The sequence below is a fragment of the Anolis carolinensis genome, unplaced genomic scaffold (assembly GCF_035594765.1).
Source record: "Anolis carolinensis isolate JA03-04 unplaced genomic scaffold, rAnoCar3.1.pri scaffold_7, whole genome shotgun sequence".
Classification (NCBI taxonomy): Eukaryota; Metazoa; Chordata; class Lepidosauria; order Squamata; family Dactyloidae; genus Anolis; species Anolis carolinensis.
Genome location: NW_026943818.1, coordinates 28,920,795 through 28,946,420, shown reverse-complemented (window position 1 = coordinate 28,946,420; position 25,626 = coordinate 28,920,795). Strand labels below are relative to the sequence as shown.

The window sequence follows — 25,626 nt, the reverse complement described above, 5'->3', positions numbered from 1 at the left end:
GAGGCGGTCACAGCCTCACCCCCATCGCTCTCAGGAGGAGGCTCTTTTCTTTGCGGCCGGCCGGCAACCACGATGGGGAGCCCGGCCTTTGTTTGAGTGAGTCCCCGGACCCGGCGGGAGCCTTTTCTCCTTCCTCCTCCTCCCCAGGCCAGGATGGGCCAGGTGGCGTGGCGGGCGCTCTGCCTCTCGCTCTTCGACTACAAGACCGAGAAGTACGTCATCGCCAAGAACAAGAAGGTCGGGCTCCTCTACCGCGCGCTGCAGATCTCCATCCTGGCCTACCTCGTCGGGTAAGAACATGTCATATAGATGTCAGAGATAGCCCAGGGGGTCACGCTGCGGCGTAAAAGGCCAAGGCGATCCCAGTCTGTATCCATATAAATAGGTTGCATTTATAGAAGAGGATAGTGTCTATGGATAGTGTCTTTCTATAGCCATGCCTTGACCATTGTAATAGATATGTCTGGACATGAGCCAAGGGTGTGATGCTGCGGCGTAAAAGGCCAAGGCGATCCCAGTCTGTCCGTATCCATCTAGGATAGTGTCTGTGGAGGAAGTTATATAGTGCTCTGGCTTGATGATAGTCCTAGATATGACTGGACGTGAGCCCAGGGTGTCATGCTGCGGCATTAAAGGCCAATGTGATCCCAGTCTGGATGCTGCAGCGTAAAAGGCCAAGGCGATCCCAGTCTGTCCGTATCCATCTAGGATAGTGTCCATGGAGGAAGTTATATAGAGCTATGGCTTGATGATATATAGCAATGGCTTGATGATAGTCCTAGATATGTCTGGACATGAGCCCAGGGTGTCATGCTGCGGCGTAAAAGGCCAAGGCGATCCCAGTCTGTATCCATATAGCATAGTGTCTGTGGAGGAAGTTATATAGAGCTATGGCTTGAAGATATATAGCAATGGCTTGAAGATAGTCATTGATATGTCTGGATATGAGCCCAGGGTGTCATGCTGCAGCACATAAGGCCAAGGCGATCCCATTCTGGATGCTGCGGCATAAAAGGCCAATGCGATCCCAGTCTGTATCCATCTAGGATAGTGTCCGTGGAGGAAGTTATATATAGCTATGGCTTGAAGATAGTCATTGATATGACTGGACGTGAGCCCAGGGGGTGATGCTGCGGCGTAAAAGGCCAAGGCGATCCCCGTCTGTCCGTATCCATCTAGGATAGTGTCTGTGGAGGAAGTTATATAGAGCTATGGCTTGATGATATATAGCAATGGCTTGATGATAGTCCTAGATATGTCTGGACATGAGCCCAGGGTGTCATGCTGCGGCGTAAAAGGCCAAGGCGATCCCAGTCTGTATCCATCTAGGATAGTGTCCGTGGAGGTAGTTATATAGAGCTCTGGCTTGAAGATAGTCATAAATATGTCTGGACATGAGCCCAGGGTGTCATGCTGCAGCACAAAAGGCCAATGCGATCCCAGGTCCCATCCATCGAGGAGGATAGTGTCCATGGAGAAAATTATATATAGCTATGGCTTGATGATAGTCCTAGATATGACTGGACGTGAGCCCAGGGGGTGATGCTGCGGCATAAAAGGCCAAGGCAATCCCAGTCTGTATCCATCTAGGATAGTGTCTATGGAGGAAGTTATATAGAGCTATGGCTTGATGATATATAGCAATGGCTTGATGATAGTCCTAGATATGTCTGGACATGAGCCCAGGGTGTCATGCTGCGGCGTAAAAGGCCAAGGCGATCCCAGTCTGTATCCATCTAGGATAGTGTCCGTGGAGGAAGTTATATAGAGCTATGGCTTGAAGATAGTCATTGATATGTCTGGACGTGAGCCCAGGGGGTGATGCTGCGGCGTAAAAGGCCAAGGCGATCCCAGGCTGGATGCTGCGGCGTAAAAGGCCAAGGCGATCCCAGTCTGTCTCCATCTAGGATAGTGTCTGTGGAGGAAGTTCTATAGAGCTCTGGCTTGAAGATAGTCCTAGATATGTCTGGACGTGAGCCCAGGGGGTGATGCTGCGGCGTAAAAGGCCAAGGCGATCCCAGGCTGGATGCTGCGGCGTAAAAGGCCAAGGCGATCCCAGTCTGTCTCCATCTAGGATAGTGTCCATGGAGGAAGTTATATATAGCTATGGCTTGATGATAGTCCTAGATATGACTGGACGTGAGCCCAGGGGGTGATGCTGCGGCATAAAAGGCCAAGGCAATCCCAGTCTGTATCCATCTAGGATAGTGTCTGTGGAGGAAGTTATATAGAGCTATGGCTTGATGATATATAGCAATGGCTTGATGATAGTCCTAGATATGTCTGGACATGAGCCCAGGGTGTCATGCTGCGGCGTAAAAGGCCAAGGCGATCCCAGTCTGTCTCCATCTAGGATAGTGTCCATGGAGGAAGTTATATATAGCTATGGCTTGATGATAGTCCTAGATATGACTGGACGTGAGCCCAGGGGGTGATGCTGCGGCATAAAAGGCCAAGGCAATCCCAGTCTGTATCCATCTAGGATAGTGTCTGTGGAGGAAGTTATATAGAGCTATGGCTTGATGATATATAGCAATGGCTTGATGATAGTCCTAGATATGTCTGGACATGAGCCCAGGGTGTCATGCTGCGGCGTAAAAGGCCAAGGCGATCCCAGTCTGTATCCATCTAGGATAGTGTCTGTGGAGGAAGTTCTATAGAGCTCTGGCTTGAAGATAGTCCTAGATATGTCTGGACGTGAGCCCAGGGGGTGATGCTGCGGCGTAAAAGGCCAAGGCGATCCCAGGCTGGATGCTGCGGCGTAAAAGGCCAAGGCGATCCCAGTCTGTCTCCATCTAGGATAGTGTCCATGGAGGAAGTTATATATAGCTATGGCTTGATGATAGTCCTAGATATGACTGGACGTGAGCCCAGGGGGTGATGCTGCGGCATAAAAGGCCAAGGCAATCCCAGTCTGTATCCATCTAGGATAGTGTCTATGGAGGAAGTTATATAGAGCTATGGCTTGATGATATATAGCAATGGCTTGATGATAGTCCTAGATATGTCTGGACATGAGCCCAGGGTGTCATGCTGCGGCGTAAAAGGCCAAGGCGATCCCAGTCTGTATCCATCTAGGATAGTGTCCGTGGAGGAAGTTATATAGAGCTATGGCTTGAAGATAGTCATTGATATGTCTGGACGTGAGCCCAGGGGGTGATGCTGCGGCGTAAAAGGCCAAGGCGATCCCAGGCTGGATGCTGCGGCGTAAAAGGCCAAGGCGATCCCAGTCTGTCTCCATCTAGGATAGTGTCTGTGGAGGAAGTTATATAGAGCTATGGCTTGAAGATAGTCATTGATATGTCTGGACGTGAGCCCAGGTGGTGATGCTGCAGCGTAAAAGGCCAAGGCGATCCCAGTCTGGATGCTGCGGCATACAAGGCCAATGCGATCCCAGACTGTCTCCATCTAGGATAGTGTCCATGGAGGAAGTTATATATAGCTATGGCTTGATGATAGTCATTGATATGTCTGGACATGAGCCCAGGGTGTCATGCTGCGGCGTAAAAGGCCAAGGCGATCCCAGTCTGTATCCATCTAGGATAGTGTCCGTGGAGGAAGTTATATAGAGCTCTGGCTTGAAGATAGTCATAAATATGTCTGGACATGAGCCCAGGGTGTCATGCTGCGGCATAAAAGGCCAAGGCGATCCCAGTCTGTATCCATCTAGGATAGTGTCCATGGAGGAAGTTATATAGAGCTATGGCTTGATGATATATAGCAATGGCTTGATGATAGTCCTAGATATGTCTGGACATGAGCCCAGGGTGTCATGCTGCGGCGTAAAAGGCCAAGGCGATCCCAGTCTGTATCCATCTAGGATAGTGTCTGTGGAGGAAGTTATATAGAGCTCTGGCTTGAAGATAGTCATAGATATGTCTGGACATGAGCCCAGGGTGTCATGCTGCGGCATAAAAGGCCAATGCGATCCCTGGCCGTATCCATATAGGATAGTGTCCATGGAGGAAGTTATGTATAAAGCTATGGATTGAAGATAGTCATAGATATGTCTGGACGTGAGCCCAGGGTGTCATGCTGCGGCGTAAAAGGCCAAGGCGATCCCAGTCTGTATCCATCTAGGATAGTGTCTGTGGAGGAAGTTATATAGAGCTATGGCTTGATGATATTCCTAGATATGTCTGGACACCAGCCCAGGGTGTCATGCTGCGGCATAAAAGGCCAAGGCGATCCCAGTCTGTCCGTATCCATCTAGGATAGTGTCTGTGGAGGAAGTTATATAGAGCTATGGCTTGATGATATATAACTATGGCTTGATGATAGTCCTAGATATGACTGGACATGAGCCCAGGGTGTCATGCTGCAGCACAAAAGGCTAATGTGATCCCTGTCCGTATCCATATAGGATAGTGTCCATGGAGGAAGTTATGTATAGAGCTATGGCTTGAAGATAGTCATTGATATGTCTGGACATGAGCCCAGGGTGTCATACTGCAGCGTAAAAGGCCAATGTGATCCCAGTCTGGATGCTGCGGCATAAAAGGCCAATGCGATCCCAGTCTGTCTCCATCTAGGATAGTGTCTGTGGAGGAAGTTCTATAGAGCTATGGCTTGGAGATATATAGCAATGGCTTGATGATAGTCCTTGATATGTCTGGACATGAGCCCAGGGTGTCATGCTGTGACATAAAAGGCCAAGGCGATCCCCATCTGTCCCTATCCATCTAGGATAGTGTCTGTGGAGGAAGTTATATATTCATGGCTTGAGGATATATAACTATGGCTTCAATGATAGTCATAGATATGACTGGACATGAGCCCAGGGTGTCACGCTGCGGCGTAAAAGGCCAAGGCGATCCCAGGTCCCATCCATCGAGGAGGATAGTGTCCATGGAGAAAATTATATATAGCTATGGCTTGATGATATATAGCAATGGCTTGATGATAGTCCTAGATATGTCTGGACATGAGCCCAGGGTGTCATGCTGCGGCATAAAAGGCCAATGTGATCCCAGTCTGGATGCTGCGGCATAAAAGGCCAATGTGATCCCAGTCTGTATCCATCTAGGATAGTGTCTGTGGAGGAAGTTATATAGAGCTATGGCTTGAAGATATATAGCAATGGCTTGATGATAGTCCTTGATATGTCTGGACATGAGCCCAGGGTGTCATGCTGCAGCGTAAAAGGCCAATGTGATCCTAGGTTGCATTTATAGAGGAGGATAGTGTCTATGGATAGAGTCTTTATACGGCTATGCCTTGACCATTGTAATAGACATGTCTGGACATGAGCCCAGGGTGTCATGCTGCGGCATAAAAGGCCAATGCGATCCCAGTCTGGATGCTGCGGCATACAAGGCCAAGGCGATCCCAGACTGTATCCGTACACAGGGATAGTGTCTATGGAAGAAGTCTTAGATATATATTCATGGGTTGACTATAGTCGTAGATATAACTGGACATGAGCCAAGGGTGTCATGCTGCGGCGTAAAAGGCCAAGACGATCCTAGGTCCCATCCATCGAGGAGGATAGTTTCTAGATAGAGGAAAGTAATACAGCCATGGCCTGATCATAGTAATACGTACGCCAAACATGAGCTCGAAGTGCCATGCTGCAGCAGAAAAGGCCAATGCCATCCTAGGCCACGAGGTTGGACATAAGAGTGCATATGTGTGTGTACACCTATATTTATATATACACAGATACATATATTTTCACTATAGATCCAATAGATAGGCAGATACATAATGTATATATACATGTGTGTGAGTGAATATATGTATATATATATACACGTGTGTGTATATATAATATAGGTATATATGTATATGTGTGTATAATATATGTACATGTATATATATGTGTGTATAATATATATGTATATGTATATATGTGTGTATATGATGTATATGCATATGTATGTGTGTATACATAATATATGTATATAATATGTATATGTATATAGATATACATACACATATATAAATATGAATATAATTATTTTATATAATATATAAATATAAATATTATATATATGTATATATGTATATGTATGTATACATAATATATGTATAAGTGTGTATATATGTATGTGTGTATAATGTATATCTATATGTATATATGTATATATGTATATGTGTGTATACATAATATATGTATAAGTGTGTATATATGTATATGTATATGTATATATGTATATGTATATGTGTGTATACATAATATACGTATATGTATATATGTGTGTATATAATGTATATCTCTGTATATATACATGTATATATGTATATGTGTGTATACATAATATATGTATAAGTGTGTATATATGTATATGTGTATTTATGTATATCTATATGTATATATGTATATGTGTGTATACATAATATACGTATATGTATATATGTGTGTATATAATGTATATCTCTGTATATATACATGTATATATGTATATGTGTGTATACATAATATATGTATAAGTGTGTATATATGTATATGTGTATTTATGTATATCTATATGTATATATGTATATGTATGTGTGTATACATAATATACGTATATGTATATATGTGTGTGTATATAATGTATATCTCTGTATATATACATGTATATATGTATATGTGTGTATACATAATATATGTATAAGTGTGTATATATGTATATGTGTATTTATGTATATCTATATGTATATATGTATATGTGTGTATACATAATATACGTATATGTATATATGTGTGTATATATATGTATATATATGTATACATATACATATATGTGTATATATATGTGTGCATATATGTATATGTGTGTGTGTGTGTGTATATATATATGAGCCTCGAAATAATCATAAAAAATATTCTCGAAAAAAATCACAAAAATAATGGAAAAAATCAAAATAATAGTAAAAAATATTCTCAAAATAATCACAAAAATAATGGGAAAAAATCAAAATAATAATAATAATATTCTCAAAAATAATCACAAAAATAATGCAAAAAATCAAAATAATCATAAAAAATATTCTCAAAAATAATCAGAAAATTAATGGGAAAAAATCAAAATAATCATAAAAAATATTCCTGAAAATAATCACAAAAATAATGTAAAAAAATATTATTGAAAGTAATTACAAAAATAGTGTAAAAAATCAAAATAATCATAAGAATATTCCTGAAAACAATCACAAAAATAATGTAAAAAATCAAAATAATAGTAAAAAATATTTCCGAAAATAATCAGAAAAATAATGGGAAAAGATCAAAATAATAATAAAAAATATTCTCAAAATAATCACAAAAATAATGGGAAAAAATCAAAATAATAATAAAAATATTCTCAAAAATAATCACAAAAATAATGTAAAAAATCAAAATAATAGTAAAAAATATTCTCAAAATAATCACAAAAATAATGGGAAAAAATCAAAATAATCGTAAAAAATATTCTCAAAAATAATCAGAAAAATAATGGGAAAAAATCAAAATAATAATAAAAATATTCTCAAAAATAATCACAAAAATAATGGGAAAAAATCAAAATAATAATAAAAATATTCTCAAAAATAATCACAAAAGTAATGTAAAAAAATCAAAATAATCATAAAAAATATTCTCAAAAATAATCAGAAAAATAATGGGAAAAAATCAAAATAATCATAAAAAATATTCCTGAAAATAATCACAAAAATAATGTAAAAAATCAAAATAATCATAAAATATTCCTGAAAACAATCACAAAAATAATGTAAAAAATCAAAATAATAGTAAAAAATATTTCCGAAAATAATGAGAAAAATAATGGGGAAAAATCAAAATAATAATAAAAAATATTCTCAAAAATAATGGAAAAAAATCAAAATAATAATAATAAATATTCTCAAAAATAATCACAAAAATCTATCCTTTCTTTAGGTGGGTCTTTGTGGCCCGGAAGGGCTACCAGGAGGTGGAGGCGTCCATCCAGAGCTCGGTCATCACGAAGGTCAAGGGCGTGGCCTTCACCAACTCCTCCGCCTTGGGCGAGCGCCTCTGGGACGTGGCCGACTACGTGGTGCCCCCGCAGGTACGCAACACCATTAAGGGTGAAGTCTAGGTACCGCTTTATGCGGGGAGGCTAATTTAACTTAATTCACCACACCGTAAAAAAACTGCGAAGGGCATCAACGAGCGGAAAGAATGAGGAAGTACTCCCACCAAGGGCTCGGGGGTCACAGGGAAGGGCGGAATATCAATACGGCCGATAAATAAATATCGAGACACCAATAATGACAACGTATCAATGTCATTGTATTTATTTACCAAGGCATTCCCTTGGTGATATTACTATATTAATAATTAATGTGGAAAGAATGAGGAAGTACTCCCACCAAGGGCTCGGGGGTCACAGGGAAGGGCGGAATATCAATACGGCCGATAAATAAATATCGAGACACCAATAATGACAACGTATCAAATGCATTCCCTTGATGATATTACTATAGTAATAATTAATGTGGAAAGAAGAGGAAGTACTCCCACCAAGGGCTCGGGGGTCACAGGGAAGGGCGGAATATCAATACGGCCGATAAATAAATATCGAGACACCAATAATGACAACGTATCAAATGCATTCCCTTGATGATATTACTATAGTAATAATTAATGTGGAAAGAATGAGGAAGTACTCCCACCAAGGGCTCGGGGGTCACAGGGAAGGGCGGAATATCAATACGGCCGATAAATAAATATCGAGACACCAATAATGACAACGTATCAATGTCATTGTATTTATTTACCAAGGCATTCCCTTGGTGATATTACTATATTAATAATGAATGTGGAAAGAATGAGGAAGTACTCCCACCAAGGGCTCGGGGGTCACAGGGAAGGGCGGAATATCAATACGGCCGATAAATAAATATCGGGAAACCAATAATGACAACGTATCAATGTCATTGTATTTATTTACCAAGGCATTCCCTTGGTGATATTACTATAGTAATAATGAATGTGGAAAGAATGAGGAAGTACTCCCACCAAGGGTTCGGGGGTCACAGGGAAGGGCGGAATATCAATACGGCCGATAAATAAATATCGAGACACCAATAATGACAACGTATCAATGTCATTGTATTTATTTACCAAGGCATTCCCTTGGTGATATTACTATATTAATAATGAATGTGGAAAGAATGAGGAAGTACTCCCACCAAGGGCTCGGGGGTCACAGGGAAGGGCGGAATATCAATACGGCCGATAAATAAATATCGGGAAACCAATAATGACAACGTATCAATGTCATTGTATTTATTTACCAAGGCATTCCCTTGGTGATATTACTATATTAATAATGAATGTGGAAAGAATGAGGAAGTACTCCCACCAAGGGCTCGGGGGTCACAGGGAAGGGCGGAATATCAATACGGCCGATAAATAAATATCGAGACACCAAGAATAACAACATATCAAATGCATTCCCTTGATGATATTACTATATTAATAATGAATGTGGAAAGAATGAGGAAGTACTCCCACCAAGGGCTCGGGGGTCACAGGGAAGGGCGGAATATCAATACTGCCGATAATATTGAGACACCAATAATGACAACGTATCAGTGTTATTATATTTATTTACCAATGCTTATTTACTTCCTTGACGATAACATTATTATATTACTAATATTATAATATTATTTTTAATAATTATTATTATTATACAACATAACAAAGTAATTATATTTATCTACCAATGCATTTCCTTGACGATAATATTATATTACTAATATTATAATGACAACGTATCAATGTTATTATATTTACTTACCAATGCACTTCCTTAACGATATTATTATTATATTACTAATACTATATTATTTTTAATAATTATTATTATGCAACATATCAATGTAATTACATTTTTTAACCAATGCATTTCCTTGATGATAATATTATTATATTACTAATATTATAATATTATTTTTAATAATAATTATTATACAACATATCAATGTAATTATATTTATCTACCAATGCATTTCCTTGACAATAATATTATATTGCTAATTAATATAATAATATTATTATTAATAATAATGATTATGTATTATTATATTATTAATAATATTTTATTCAGCGTGCGGAAAGAATGAGGAAGTACTCCCACCAAGGGCTCGGGGGTCGCAGGGAAGGGCGGGATATCAATACGGCCGATAAATAATTCATTATTATTATTATATTATTAATGATATATTTTTTTCGGCGTGCGGAAAGAATGAGGAAGTACTCCCACCAAGGGCTCGGGGGTCGCAGGGAAGGGCGGAATATCAATACTGTCGATAAATAAATAAATATCGAGACACCAATTATAACAACATTTCAATGTCATTTACCAATGCATTTCCTTCTGGATAATATTATATTAATTATTAATTATAATACTTATTATTATTATTATATTATTATTAATAATATTTTTTCCTTCCTCGTTGAGGGCGAGAGTGTCTTCTTCGTCATGACCAACCTGATCGTCACCCCGAACCAGTGGCAGAGCACCTGCCCGGAGGTAAATGTTGTGTTGCTTCCTACAGTAAACAATAACAACAACAACAACAACGTCGTAGCCAAAATAATGACAAATGCCTGTCCAGGTTGATGGGATCAAGGAGACTCAATTGTTCATTTTGAGTCAGTTTTAAATAAGTTTGGTGACTTATTGAATGTAGTCTGTGCTCTGAGGAGGCACAGGGAAGATAGATTCCAGGTTGATGGGATCAAGGAGACTCAATTGTTCATTTTGAGTCAGTTATAAATAGGTTTGGTGACTTCTTGAATGTAGTCTGTGCTCTGAGGAGGCACAGGGAAGATAGATTCCAGGTTGATGGGATCAAGGAGACTCAATTGTTCATTTTGAGTCCGTTTTAAACAAGTTTGGTGACTTCTTGAATGTAGTCTGTGCTCTGATGAGGCACAGGGAAGATAGATTCCAGGTTGATGGGATCAAGGAGACTCAATTGTTCATTTTGAGTCAGTTTTAAACAAGTTTGGTGACTTATTGAATGTAGTCTGTGCTCTGAGGAGGCACAGGGAAGATTGATTCCAGGTTGATGGGATCAAGGAGACTCAATTGTTCATTTTGAGTCAGTTTTAAATAAGTTTGGTGACTTCTTGAATGTAGTCTGTGCTCTGAGGAGGCACAGGGAAGATTGATTCCAGGTTGATGGGATCAAGGAGACTCAATGGTTCATTTTGAGTCAGTTTTAAACAAGTTTGGTGACTTCTTGAATGTAGTCTGTGCTCTGAGGAGGCACAGGGAAGATTGATTCCAGGTTGATGGGATCAAGGAGACTCAATTGTTCATTTTGAGTCAGTTTTAAACAAGTTTGGTGACTTCTTGAATGTAGTCTGTGCTCTGAGGAGGCACAGGGAAGATAGATTCCAGGTTGATGGGATCAAGGAGACTCAATGGTTCATTTTGAGTCAGTTATAAATAGGTTTGGTGACTTATTGAATGTAGTCTGTGCTCTGAGGAGGCACAGGGAAGATAGATTCCAGGTTGATGGGATCAAGGAGACTCAATTGTTCATTTTGAGTCAGTTTTAAACAAGTTTGGTGACTTCTTGAATGTTGTCTGTGCTCTGATGAGGCACAGGGAAGATAGATTCCAGGTTGATGGGATCAAGGAGACTCAATTGTTCATTTTGAGTCAGTTTTAAACAAGTTTGGTGACTTATTGAATGTAGTCTGTGCTCTGAGGAGGCACAGGGAAGATTGATTCCAGGTTGATGGGATCAAGGAGACTCAATTGTTCATTTTGAGTCAGTTTTAAATAAGTTTGGTGACTTATTGAATGTAGTCTGTGCTCTGATGAGGCACAGGGAAGATTGATTCCAGGTTGATGGGATCAAGGAGACTCAATGGTTCATTTTGAGTCAGTTTTAAATAAGTTTGGTGACTTATTGAATGTAGTCTGTGCTCTGATGAGGCACAGGGAAGATTGATTCCAGGTTGATGGGATCAAGGAGACTCAATTGTTCATTTTGAGTCAGTTTTAAATAAGTTTGGTGACTTATTGAATGTAGTCTGTGCTCTGAGGAGGCACAGGGAAGATTGATTCCAGGTTGATGGGATCAAGGAGACTCAATTGTTCATTTTGAGTCAGTTTTAAACAAGTTTGGTGACTTATTGAATGTAGTCTGTGCTCTGAGGAGGCACAGGGAAGATTGATTCCAGGTTGATGGGATCAAGGAGACTCAATGGTTCATTTTGAGTCCGTTTTAAACAAGTTTGGTGACTTCTTGAATGTAGTCTGTGCTCTGATGAGGCACAGGGAAGATAGATTCCAGGTTGATGGGATCAAGGAGACTCAATTGTTCATTTTGAGTCAGTTTTAAATAAGTTTGGTGACTTCTTGAATGTAGTCTGTGCTCTGAGGAGGCACAGGGAAGATAGATTCCAGGTTGATGGGATCAAGGAGACTCAATTGTTCATTTTGAGTCAGTTTTAAATAAGTTTGGTGACTTATTGAATGTAGTCTGTGCTCTGAGGAGGCACAGGGAAGATAGATTCCAGGTTGATGGGATCAAGGAGACTCAATTGTTCATTTTGAGTCCGTTTTAAATAAGTTTGGTGGCTTATTGAATGTAGTCTGTGCTCTGAGGAGGCACAGGGAAGATAGATTCCAGGTTGATGGGATCAAGGAGACTCAATTGTTCATTTTGAGTCAGTTTTAAATAAGTTTGGTGACTTATTGAATGTAGTCTGTGCTCTGAGGAGGCACAGGGAAGATTGATTCCAGGTTGATGGGATCAAGGAGACTCAATTGTTCATTTTGAGTCAGTTTTAAACAAGTTTGGTGACTTCTTGAATGTAGTCTGTGCTCTGAGGAGGCACAGGGAAGATAGATTCCAGGTTGATGGGATCAAGGAGACTCAATTGTTCATTTTGAGTCCGTTTTAAATAAGTTTGGTGGCTTATTGAATGTAGTCTGTGCTCTGAGGAGGCACAGGGAAGATAGATTCCAGGTTGATGGGATCAAGGAGACTCAATTGTTCATTTTGAGTCAGTTTTAAATAAGTTTGGTGACTTATTGAATGTAGTCTGTGCTCTGAGGAGGCACAGGGAAGATTGATTCCAGGTTGATGGGATCAAGGAGACTCAATTGTTCATTTTGAGTCAGTTTTAAACAAGTTTGGTGACTTCTTGAATGTAGTCTGTGCTCTGAGGAGGCACAGGGAAGATTGATTCCAGGTTGATGGGATCAAGGAGACTCAATGGTTCATTTTGAGTCAGTTTTAAATAAGTTTGGTGACTTATTGAATGTAGTCTGTGCTCTGAGGAGGCACAGGGAAGATAGATTCCAGGTTGATGGGATCAAGGAGACTCAATGGTTCATTTTGAGTCAGTTTTAAATAAGTTTGCTGACCCCTTTACAGTAATATTTGTCATTATTTCCCCCTATTACAGAGTGCTGGCATTCCGGACGCCTTGTGTTACCATCACAGCGATTGCCCGCGGGGCGAAGCCGTCGTTGCCGGAAACGGTAAGGGACTTTTCCCGTCTTTGTCGCGTCCTGATACCCTGTTTCTATTAATGTGGATCGTATAGTAAATCCAGCTCTCTTTTCTCATTAACGAAACACAAAGCCAGCCAGGACCCCTCACTCGAGTATAAGCCGAGAGGGGCTTTTTCAGTCCTAAAAACGGGCTGAAAAACTAGCCTTATACTCGAGCATATACAGTATTTATTGACAGTATTTATGTCCCCTATTTGGAAGCTTATCTGAAAAACTGAATTTATTGTCAACAAACCGAAGCTACGGCTAATGGGCTGCATTGACATCCCGAGGAGTCCTATAGAATTGCTCCAAGACTACAGAGACTTTGATTTAGTAAATTTAGATAAAGTACCTATTTATCTACCCGCCGTACCTATTTATCTACCCTGGTACCTATTTCTCTACCCGCCATACTTATTTATCTACCCACCGTACATATTTATCTACCCGCCGTACCTATTTATCTACCTGCCGTACCTATTTACCTACCCGCAGTACCTATTTATCTACCCGCTGTACCTATTTATCTACCCGCCATACCTATTTATCTACCCACCGTACCTATTTGTCTACCCGCCATACCTATTTATCTACCCACCGTACCTATTTGTCTACCCGCCATACCTATTTATCTACCCACCGTACCTATTTGTCTACCCGCCGTAGTTATTTATCTACCCGCCGTACCTATTTATCTACCCGCCGTACCTATTTGTCTACCCGCCGTACCTATTTATCTACCCACCGTACCTATTTACCTACCCGCAGTACCTATTTATCTACCCGCCGTACCTATTTATCTATCCGCCGTACCTATTTATCTACCTGTTACCTATGTATCTACCCGCCGTACCTATTTATCTACCCACCGTACCTATTTATCTACCCACCGTACCTATTTGTCTACCCGCCGTACCTATTTATCTACCCACCGTACTTATTTATCTACCCGCTGTACCTATTTATCTACCCGACGTACCTATTTATCTATCCTGGTACCTATTTATCTACCCGCCGTACCTATTTATCTACCCGCCGTACCTATTTATCTACCCACCGTACTTATTTATCTACCCTCCATACCTATTTATCTACCTTAGTACCTTTTTATCTATCCGCCGTACCTATTTATCTATCCTGTTACCTATTTATCTACCCGCCGTACCTATTTATCTACCCGCCGTAGCTATTTATCTACCCGCCGTACCTATTTATCTACCCGCAGTACACTGATATATTTAGTTTCATAGCATATTACATACCATTTTGGAGAGACTGAATGTAAACATATTGTGTCGCTAACAAATTTCAGTTGGAGTCTGGTTGATATATGTTTGATATACGTTTTATACTCAAAACTGCTCTGTGTATTATTTGCATTATTTGCAATAATTTTGTATTATGATTTGCATTATGGTTAACATTATTGTGTATACGATGCTCTAATATACATATTGTGTTGTATGCTTTGAACCTTTATCGTGGTGCGTATTTCTCAGACCGTATAGTAAACCCAGCTGTCTTTTTCCCGCTGACGAAACACAAACCGGGTTCGAAAGGCGACAGACGGAGGTTGTTCACGTCCAGGCCGGAGAGGATGTCTGCTCCAGAGTCGGAGCTCTAAAGGAATTGACATCACCACACAATGCATACAAACCATACAACAGGGGTCCTCAAACTTTTTAAGTGGAGGGCCGGTTCATGGTCCCTCAGATTGTTGAGGGGCCAAATTATCACTTGAAAAAAAAAAGAACAAATTTTACACTGCACATGTCTTATTTGTAGTGCGAACACCCCCCAACAATTATTTATTTGTTTGCTTACTACATTTATATCCCGCCCTCTCTCACCCCGAAGGGGACTCAGAGCGGCTTACAAGTTGTATGTACATACAATATATTATATTATTAGCATAGCACAATATTAGCATTATATGTTACTATATTGTACTATACCACACCACTACACTGTAATATTATTGGTAATATTATATTTAATATATAATATATAATTAATATTATTATATTATACAATATTATTATATTGTCTTATTATTATTATCAGCCGCCCTGAGTCCCCTATTGGGTGAGAAGGGCGGGGGTAGAAATACTGTAATAAATAAATATTATATTGTATTACATTATAATATTACACTAGAGTCTCACTTATCCAAGATAAATGGGCCGGCAGAACCTTGGAAAAGCGAAAATCTTGGATAATAAGGAGGGATTAAGAAAAAGGCCTATTAAACATAAAATTACATTATGGTTTTACAAATTAAGCACCAAAACATCCTGTTTTACAAGAAATTGACAGAAAAAGCAGTTTAATACACAGTAATGTTATATAGTAATTACTGTATTTACAAATTTAGCACAAAAACATTGCAACATTGACTTGTTATTATTATTTTATTATGACACAGCAAACAAGATAGATATGCTGGATTTCGTATAAAAAAAATCACAAGTTGAACACTTCCCAAGTGTCTAGGGCTGTGTGATGTATTTTTGGATGATGATGATGATTATTATTATTATTATTATTTTATTATGACAAAAACAATGACTACTAAAAGGCAGACTGCCTTGGATAATACAGAACCTTGGATAAGTGAGCTTGGATAAGTGAGACTCTACTGTATTATCAGAATTGTGTGCAATGTGATCCGCCCTGAGTCCCCTTCGGGGTGAGAAGGGCGGAATATAAATGCTGTAAATAAATAAATAATAAATATTATATGTATACACAATATATTATATTATTACCATAGCACAATATTAGTAAATGAAAGAACAATACAATATTTAAAAATAAAAACAATTTTAACCAACATACTGTAAACCTATCAGGATTTCAATGGGAAGTGTGGGCCTGCTTCTGGCCAATGACATAGTCAAGCTAAGTAGGATTGTTGTTGTTGTTGTGTGCCTTCAAGTCATTTCAGACTTTGGGCGAGCCTAAGTCTAAAACTGAGGGCAGGGGCCAGGTAAATGACCTTGGAGGGCCGCATCCGGCCCCCGGGCCTTAGTTTGGGGACCCCTGCCATACAATAAACCATGTTGTGTTTATTTATTTATAATTCTGTTAATTTAGGGGTGAAGACGGGGCGCTGCGCGAAGGACGGAGGCAGCCGGAGCGGGACCTGCGAGATCCTGGCCTGGTGTCCCTTGGAGGAGAAGAAGGGCCGACCCAAGTAGGTCTCAACGAACTCCCCATTTATATATGCTGTATGTCAGGGGTCCCCAAACTAAGGCCCAAGGAACTTTCCATGCAAAGTTTGGTTGTGCCAGCTGTCAGCTCTAGTTTGTAGTGCGGTTTTCTTGTACTGATTTTTTGTTATTATTATTATTATTATTATTTTCTTACCCACTTCTTCCCTTCCTATCACTATTAATATTATTTCCTTATCCATTTGTTTATTATTTTTATTGTATCACAAAATCACAAGTCGAACACTTCCCAAGGAACTTTCCATGCAAAGTTTGGTTGTGCCAGCTGTCAGCTCTAGTTTGTAGTGCGGTTTTCTTGTACTGATTTTTTGTTATTATTATTATTATTTTCTTACCCACTTCTTCCCTTCCTATCACTATTAATATTATTTCCTTATCCATTTGTTTATTATTTTTATTGTATCACAAAATCACAAGTCGAACACTTCCCAAGGAACTTTCCATGCAAAGTTTGGTTGTGCCAGCTGTCAGCTCTAGTTTGTAGTGCGGTTTTCTTGTACTGATTTTTTGTTATTATTATTATTATTTTCTTACCCACTTCTTCCCTTCCTATCACTATTAATATTATTTCCTTATCCATTTGTTTATTATTTTTATTGTATCACAAAATCACAAGTCGAACACTTCCCAAGGAACTTTCCATGCAAAGTTTGGTTGTGCCAGCTGTCAGCTCTAGTTTGTAGTGCGGTTTTCTTGTACTGATTTTTTGTTATTATTATTATTATTATTTTCTTACCCACTTCTTCCCTTCCTATCACTATTAATATTATTTCCTTATCCATTTGTTTATTATTTTTATTGTATCACAAAATCACAAGTCGAACACTTCCCAAGGAACTTTCCATGCAAAGTTTGGTTGTGCCAGCTGTCAGCTCTAGTTTGTAGTGCGGTTTTCTTGTACTGATTTTTTGTTATTATTATTATTATTATTATTATTACTACTTATCCGGCCCCCACGGCACAAGGACAGAAGGGGGTTGGGCTAAATGACCCAAGGGGTCTCTTCTTCTCTCACCACCCTTATTATTATTATTATTATTGTTATTATTATTTTATTATGACACAGCAAACAAAATAGATATGCTGGATTTCGTATAAAAAAAATCACAAGTTGAACACAAGTTGAAAAGGCAGAAGGGGATTGGACTGAATGGCCCAAGGGGTCTCTTCCAACCCTCTTTTTTGTTGTTGTTGTTGTTATTGCTCGGTGGCCAACTATAGTCCGGCCCTCCAACGGTCCAAAGGATCATGAACCGGCCCCCTGTTTAAAAAGTTTGGGGACCCCTACTGTATGTATTTCCAATTCTGTGTTGACGTTCTTTCTCCAACCCTTAGGAAACCCCTCCTGGCCAACGCCGAGAATTTCACCGTTTACATCAAGAATTCCATCCGTTTTCCCCGCTTCAAGTTCTCCAAGTACGTTGTTTGCTTGGGGATTGTGTTTCATACTTAGCAAATGGTAGCGGTGAAACCACGTTGGCTTTCCTGACGGCTGTCTCGCACGGCAGGACCAACGTGCTGGAGACGGAGGACGGCAACTACCTGAAGGGCTGCCGCTATGGGCCCGAGCACCCCTACTGCCCCATCTTCCCCTTGGGGGACCTCGTCCGGTGGGCCGGGAGCGACTTCCAGGAAATGGCCTCCGAGGTGAGGAAGGGAGGGAGGAAACACGGGGCTCAAGGGGCGAGGAACCAGAAGGAGGAGCGGGAGAGATCCCTACATGTCAGGAACGGCGAAGGGAGAAAAAAGTCCCCTTTCCTCTCTTGTGTGAAGGGCGGCGTGATCGGGATCCAGATCGAGTGGAACTGCGACCTGGACCGGGCGCCCTCCCACTGCAACCCCCAGTACTCCTTCACCCGCCTGGACAACCGTTTCGCTGCCAAATCCATCTCCTCCGGGTACAACTTCAGGTGAGGAATACCCAGCAAGCAATCACCTTAAACTGCAAATCCCATCGTCCTGGACCACACCAGGAAGGAAATGTCATGACCAGTTGGGTCTAGCATTGAGTTTAATAACGAGGTGGGTAAGAAAATAATAATAATAATAACAAAAAATCAGTACAAGAAAACCGCACTACAAACTAGAGCTGACAGCTGGCACAACCAAACTTTGCATGGAAAGTTCCTTGGGAAGTGTTCGACTTGTGATTTTGTGATACAATAAAAATAATAAACAAATGGATAAGGAAATAATATTAATAGTGATAGGAAGGGAAGAAGTGGGTAAGAAAATAATAATAATAACAAAAAATCAGTACAAGAAAACCGCACTACAAACTAGAGCTGACAGCTGGCACAACCAAACTTTGCATGGAAAGTTCCTTGGGAAGTGTTCGACTTGTGATTTTGTGATACAATAAAAATAATAAACAAATTGACAAGGAAATAATATTAATAGTGATAGGAAGGGAAGAAGTGGGTAAGAAAATAATAATAATAATAATAATAATAATAATAATAATAATAATAATAATAATTGGTAGAAAAGTAGATTAGAAAATAATAATAATAATAATAATAATAATAATAATAATAATAATAATAAAGTAGGTAAGAAAATAATATTATTAGGGATAGGAAGGGATGAAGTGGGCAACAAAACAACAACAACAACAACAATAATAATAATAATAATAATGTCCTAGACACTTGGGAAGTATTCGACTTGTGATTTTGTGATACAAAATCCAGCAGATCTATCTTGTTTGCTGTGTCATAATAAAATAATAATAATAATAATAATAATAATAATAATAATAATAATAAAGTAGGTAAGAAAATATTATTAGGGATAGGAAGGGAAGAAGTGGGCAACAAAACAACAACAACAATAATAATAATAATAATAATAATAATGTCCTAGACACTTGGGAAGTATTCGACTTGTGATTTTGTGATACGAAATCCAGCAGATCTATCTTGTTTGCTGTGTCATAATAAAATAATAATAATAATAATAATAATAATAATAATAATAATAATAATAATAATACATCACACAGTCCTACACACTTAGGAAGTGTTTGACTTGTGATTTTGTGATACGAAATCCAGCAGATCTGTCTTGTTTGCTGTGTCATAATAAAATAATAATAATAATAATAATAATAATAATAAAGAAATTGATAAGGAAATAATATTAATAGTGATAGGAAGGGAAGAAGTGGGTAAGAAAATAATAATAATAATAATAATAATAATTGGTAGAGAAGATTAGAAAATAATAATAATAATAATAATAATAATAATAATAATAATAAAGTAGGTAAGGGAAGAAATGGGTAAGATAATATAATAATAATAATAATAATAATATAATAATAATAATAATAATAATAATAATAATAATAATAATAATAATAATAATAATGATGATGATGTCCTAGACACTTGGGAAGTGTTCGACTTGTGATTTTGTGATACGAAGTCCAGCATATCTATCTTGTTTGCTGTGTCATAATAAAATAATAATAATAATAATAATAATAATAATAATAATAATAATGGGAGCCAGTGGGAAAGTCATTAATTTCGGATGCTTTTGCGACCCAGGTTTGCCAAATATTATCGGGATTCGTCCGGAGTCGAATTCCGCACCTTGATCAAAGCCTACGGCATTCGCTTCGATGTCATGGTCAACGGGAAGGTCAGGCCAATGTTTTTCCATTGATGCCAATCACTACCGTATTTTATATACATATTATATATATATATATATATATATATATATATATATATATATATATAGATAGTATGTAAAATTTGGATCCCTTTTTTTAACCTTACAGGCGGGGAAGTTTAACATCATCCCAACGATCATCAATGTCGGATCCGGCCTCGCCTTGATGGGTGCGGTAAGTGACAACATGTCATATATATCTATATATATAAAAGAGTGATGGAATCCTGGCGACCGACAAAACAACAAAACTACACATCCCAGAAACACTAAACTTGGCAGTACAACCCCTTATCCATGCCTCTACGTTCATACAACAAAAAGAAAAGAAAAGTAAAGTCCTAATTAGAGGGAGAGGAATAATTGTTTTTATCCACTTGGTCTCCTAGCAACCCACTCAGCCCAGGGGACAGGCAAAGTTAGGCCTCACTCAGGCCTCTTCCACACTGCCTATAAAATACAGACACCACCAGACAATGCCACAGCAACACGTGGCCGGGCACAGCTAGTGTATATATATATATATCTATATATATAAAAGAGTGATGGAATCCTGGCGACCGACAAAACAACAAAACTACACATCCCAGAAACACTAAACTTGGCAGCACAACCCCTCATCCATGCCTCTACGTTCATACAACAAAAAGAAAAGAAAAGTAAAGTCCTAATTAGAGGGAGAGGAATAATTGTTTTTATCCACTTGGTCTCCTAGCAACCCACTCAGCCCAGGGGACAAGCAGAGTTAGGCCTCACTTAGGCCTTTTCCACACTGCCTATAAAATACAGACACCACCAGACAATGCCACAGCAACGCGTGGCCGGGCACAGCTAGTGTATATATATATATATATATATATAGTCTGCTTCTAAGCAGTGGATCCTTCTTTTTCCCAGGGAGCTTTCTTCTGCGACCTGGTGCTGCTCTACCTCCTCCGAAAAAGCAATTTTTACCGAGGCAAAAAATACGAGCAAGTGAGGTATCTATCAGTAATAAATTTATATATATATATATGTATGACACTTACTGTATATTCTCGAGTATAAGCCGAGTTTTTCAGCCCTTTTTTAGGACTCAAGAAAAACCTCCTTGGCTTATATTCAGCCGGTGGGCTGAATTATTATTATTATTATTATTATTATTATTATTCAGGTCGGCTGATACTCAAGTATATATAGTATATTTGTTATTTTTCTCTGTTATTATTGGTATTGTTACATTTATTATTTTACTCTATTATTATTATTACATTTATTATTTTACTCTTAATTATTATTACATTTATTATTTTACTCTATTAATTATTATTATTACATTTATTATTTTACTCTATTATATTTATTATTTTACTCTATTATTATTATTACATTTATTATTTTACTCTATTATTATTACATTTATTATTTTACTCTTAATTATTATCACATTTATTATTTTACTCTATTATTATTATTACATTTTCTTTACTCTATTATATTTATTATTTTACTCTATTATTATTATTACATTTATTACATTTATTATTTTACTCTATTATTATTACATTTATTGCTTTACTCTATTAATTATTATTATTACATTTATTATTTTACTCTATTCATTATTATTACATTTATTATTTTACTCTATTCATTATTATTACATTTATTATTTTACTCTAATTATTATTATTACATTTATTCTTTTACTCTATTATTATTACATTTATTATTTTACTCTATTAATTATTATTATTACATTTATTCTTTTACTCTATTATTACATTTATTATTTTACTCTATTATTATTATTACATTTATTCTTTTACTCTATTATTACATTTATTCTTTTACTCTATTATTATTATTACATTTATTAATTTACTCAATTATTATTACATTTATTATTTTACCCTATTAATTATTATTACATTATTTTACTCTGTTATTGTTGTTACTTTACATTTATTTTACACTATTTTTATTATTATTAATACACATTATTTTATTATTACATTTATTATTTTACTGCATTTATTATTATTATTATTATTATTATTATTATTACATTATTTCACTATATGACTATTAAAAGGATATATAAGGGCATTTACATTGAAGAAGATGAGAATAATGATTTGATCAGAGTTGGACAGTCTTATCTTAAATTAGAGCTTTATGTGAATATTCAAAAACATTTAACCTACTGATGCCTCAATTAATGTAATTTTATTGGTATCTCGACTTATACTGGAGTCAATGTTTTCCCAGTTTTTTTGTGGTAAAATTAGGTGCCTCGGCTTATATTCGGGTCGGCTTATAGAGTATATACGGTATACGAAAGACAGTTGCATCTGTCAAGTAGGAAATATAGGTGGAGGCTAATATAATTAATTTGCAATGCCATAAAAACCTTCCATCAGCAGCAAGAATGAGGAAGTACTACCATCAAGGGCTCGGGTGTATAATTATATTATTGATATTATTTGATTATATATTGATATTATTCTTTTGTGGTAAAATTAGGTGCCTCGGCTTATATTTGGGTCGGCTTATAGAGTATATACGGTATACGAAAGACAGTTGCATCTGTCAAGTAGGAAATATAGGTGGAGGCTAATATAATTAATTTGCAATGCCATAAAAACCTTCCATCAGCAGCAAGAATGAGGAAGTACTACCATCAAGGGCTCGGGTGTATAATTATATTATTGATATTATTTGATTATATATTGATATTATTCTTTTGTGGTAAAATTAGGTGCCTCGGCTTATATTTGGGTCGGCTTATAGAGTATATACGGTAAACGAAAGACAGTTGCATCTGTCAAGTAGGAAATATAGGTGGAGGCTAATATAATTAATTTGCAATGCCATAAAAACCTTCCATCAGCAGCAAGAATGAGGAAGTACTACCATCAAGGGCTCGGGTGTATAATTATATTATTGATATTATTTGATTATATATTGATATTATTCTTTTTGTGGTAAAATTAGGTGCCTCGGCTTATACTCGGGTCGGCTTATATTCAAGTCTATACGGTGTATATATATATATATATATCATTATTATGATTTTCTGACTCCTATTTTCTGTCTTTTTTTAAATTTTCAGCAGGAAGCCCCTTCCCGAAAGCAATGCCAACGGGAACCAAAGCTCCGATTCGCTTTCCCGCCTGGATCAGCTCGGACCCATGCAAACCGTCCAGGCTTAAAAGGGCTTTATTATCGTCTTCCTTTTTATTTTTACACCAAAATGCAAATATATAAATAAATAAATAAATATGTATATACATATAAGTCCTGGTGGGACTATTTACCTATCCAAGGGACACCGAAGGGGAGTAAGACCAGGTGACATTATTATATTGTTTTACACATATATACAACATTGTATTATTTATTATTGTATAATATATATGAGATTTTATTATATACTAGCTGTGCCCGGCCACGCGTTGCTGTGGCAAAGTGGTGGTGGTATTGGTTAAAAGTTGTTGTGGAATTTTTATTTGACGTTATTTGTATTTTTTTTAAATTAATTTTATTGTAACTTATCTTTTTTTATTTATTATACTTTATTATTTTGTTGTATTACTTTTAGTTATTTTGTTATAGTATTTTATTGTATTAATTTTTTAGTGTTTGTAATTATTTTTATACAGGTTTTTTATACGGGTCAGACTAGATAATATTACATGTAGTATATATTATATAATTAATATTCTTATATTGTATTACAAAATAACATTATTAATATTATATGCATATACAATATATTACAATATTATGTATTATACAATTTACATTGTATTTAATGAGGAGGTCAGACTAGATGCCCTTTGGGGGTCTCCAGGTCAGACTAGATGCCCTCTGGGGGGTCTCCGGGTCAGACTAGATAATATTACATGTAATATATATTATATAATTAATATTATTATATTGTATTCCAAAATAATATTATTAATATTATATGCATATACAATATATTATATTATATATTACACTATTTACATTGTATTTAATGAGCAGGTCAGTCTAGATAATATTACATGTAATATAATATAATTAATGCATATGCATATACAATATGCATATGCATATACAATACATTATAATATTATTTATTATACTATTTACATTGTGTTTAATGAGCAGGTCAGACTAGATGCCCTTTGGGAGCCTCATTCAACCTTACAACGGACAGAAAAAGAGCGACTATTGACACGCCAAGAGATTTCCCATTGTGTTTAATGAACAAACTGGACAAATGACCTTTGAAGGGTCTCCTCAAGGGACTATTTACATTGTGGAGAGTGAGCAGGTCGGACTAGATGCCCTTTGGGGGTCTCTGGGTCAGACCAGATGCCCTTTGGGGGTCTCCAGGTCAGACCAGATGCCCTTTGGGGGTCCCCAGGTCAGACCAGATGCCCTTTGGGGGTCCCCGGGTCAGACTAGATGCCCTTTGGGGGTCTCCGGGTCAGACCAGATGCCCTTTGGGGGTCTCCGGGTCAGACTAGATGCCCTTTGGGGGTCCCCAGGTCAGACTAGATGCCCTTTGGGGGTCCCCAGGTCAGACTAGATGCCCTTTGGGGGTCCCTGGGTCAGACTAGATGCCCTTTGGGGGTCTCCGGGTCAGACTAGATGCCCTTTGGGGGTCTCCGGGTCGGACTAGATGCCCTTTGGGAGCCTCATTCAACCTTACAACGGACAGAAAAAGAGCGACTATTGACACGCCAAGAGATTTCCTATTGTGTTTAATGAACAAACTGGACAAATGCCCTTTGAGGGTCTCCCCAAGGTACTATTTACATTGTATTTAATGACCAGGTCGGACTAGATGCCCTTTGGGGGTCTCCGGGTCAGACCAGATGCCCTTTGGGGGTCTCCGGGTCAGACTAGATGCCCTTTGGGGGTCTCCGGGTCAGACTAGATGCCCTTTGGGGGTCTCCGGGTCAGACTAGATGCCCTTTGGGGGTCTCCGGGTCAGACTAGATGCCCTTTGGGGGTCTCCGGGTCAGACTAGATGCCCTTTGGGGGTCTCCGGGTCAGACTAGATGCCCTTTGGGGGTCCCCAGGTCAGACCAGATGCCCTTTGGGGGTCCCTGGGTCAGACTAGATGCCCTTTGGGGGTCTCCGGGTCAGACCAGATGCCCTTTGGGGGTCTCCGGGTCAGACTAGATGCCCTTTGGGGGCTAGAGCTCTGTAGGATATACTATTTACATTGTGTTTAACGAGCAGGTCAGACT

At 38.0% G+C, this 25,626-nt stretch overlaps 1 protein-coding gene and 1 long non-coding RNA gene across 2 annotated transcripts; one reads left to right on the top strand and one right to left on the bottom strand.

Annotated features, from left to right (window-relative positions):
* On the top strand, positions 1-23,677 carry p2rx5 (purinergic receptor P2X 5). The gene is made up of 12 exons (XM_062959509.1): positions 1-290; positions 7,865-8,015; positions 10,422-10,493; positions 13,394-13,469; positions 16,581-16,680; positions 18,053-18,133; positions 18,226-18,364; positions 18,491-18,627; positions 20,272-20,365; positions 20,508-20,573; positions 21,296-21,378; positions 23,493-23,677. The coding sequence occupies exons 1-12, from the start codon at positions 154-156 to the stop codon at positions 23,590-23,592; spliced, it is 1,236 nt and encodes a 411-aa protein (XP_062815579.1). The 5' UTR covers positions 1-153; the 3' UTR covers positions 23,593-23,677.
* On the bottom strand, positions 13,973-16,586 carry LOC134293067 (uncharacterized). Its single transcript, XR_010000119.1, has 2 exons — positions 14,609-16,586; positions 13,973-14,504 (listed from the first exon to the last, which is right to left on the bottom strand). It is a non-coding gene; the product is annotated as an uncharacterized LOC134293067 (long non-coding RNA).
* Positions 23,678-25,626: the final 1,949 nt, after the last annotated feature.

Coding starts and splice junctions, on each gene's coding strand:
- p2rx5 (XM_062959509.1), top strand. CDS start 154: ATGGGCCAGGTGGCGTGGCGGGCGCTCTGCCTCTCGCTCTTCGACTAC. Junction 20,366..20,507: donor ATGTCATGGTCAACGGGAAG/GTCAGGCCAATG, acceptor TTAACCTTACAG/GCGGGGAAGTTTAACATCAT. Junction 21,379..23,492: donor AAAAAATACGAGCAAGTGAG/GTATCTATCAGT, acceptor TTAAATTTTCAG/CAGGAAGCCCCTTCCCGAAA.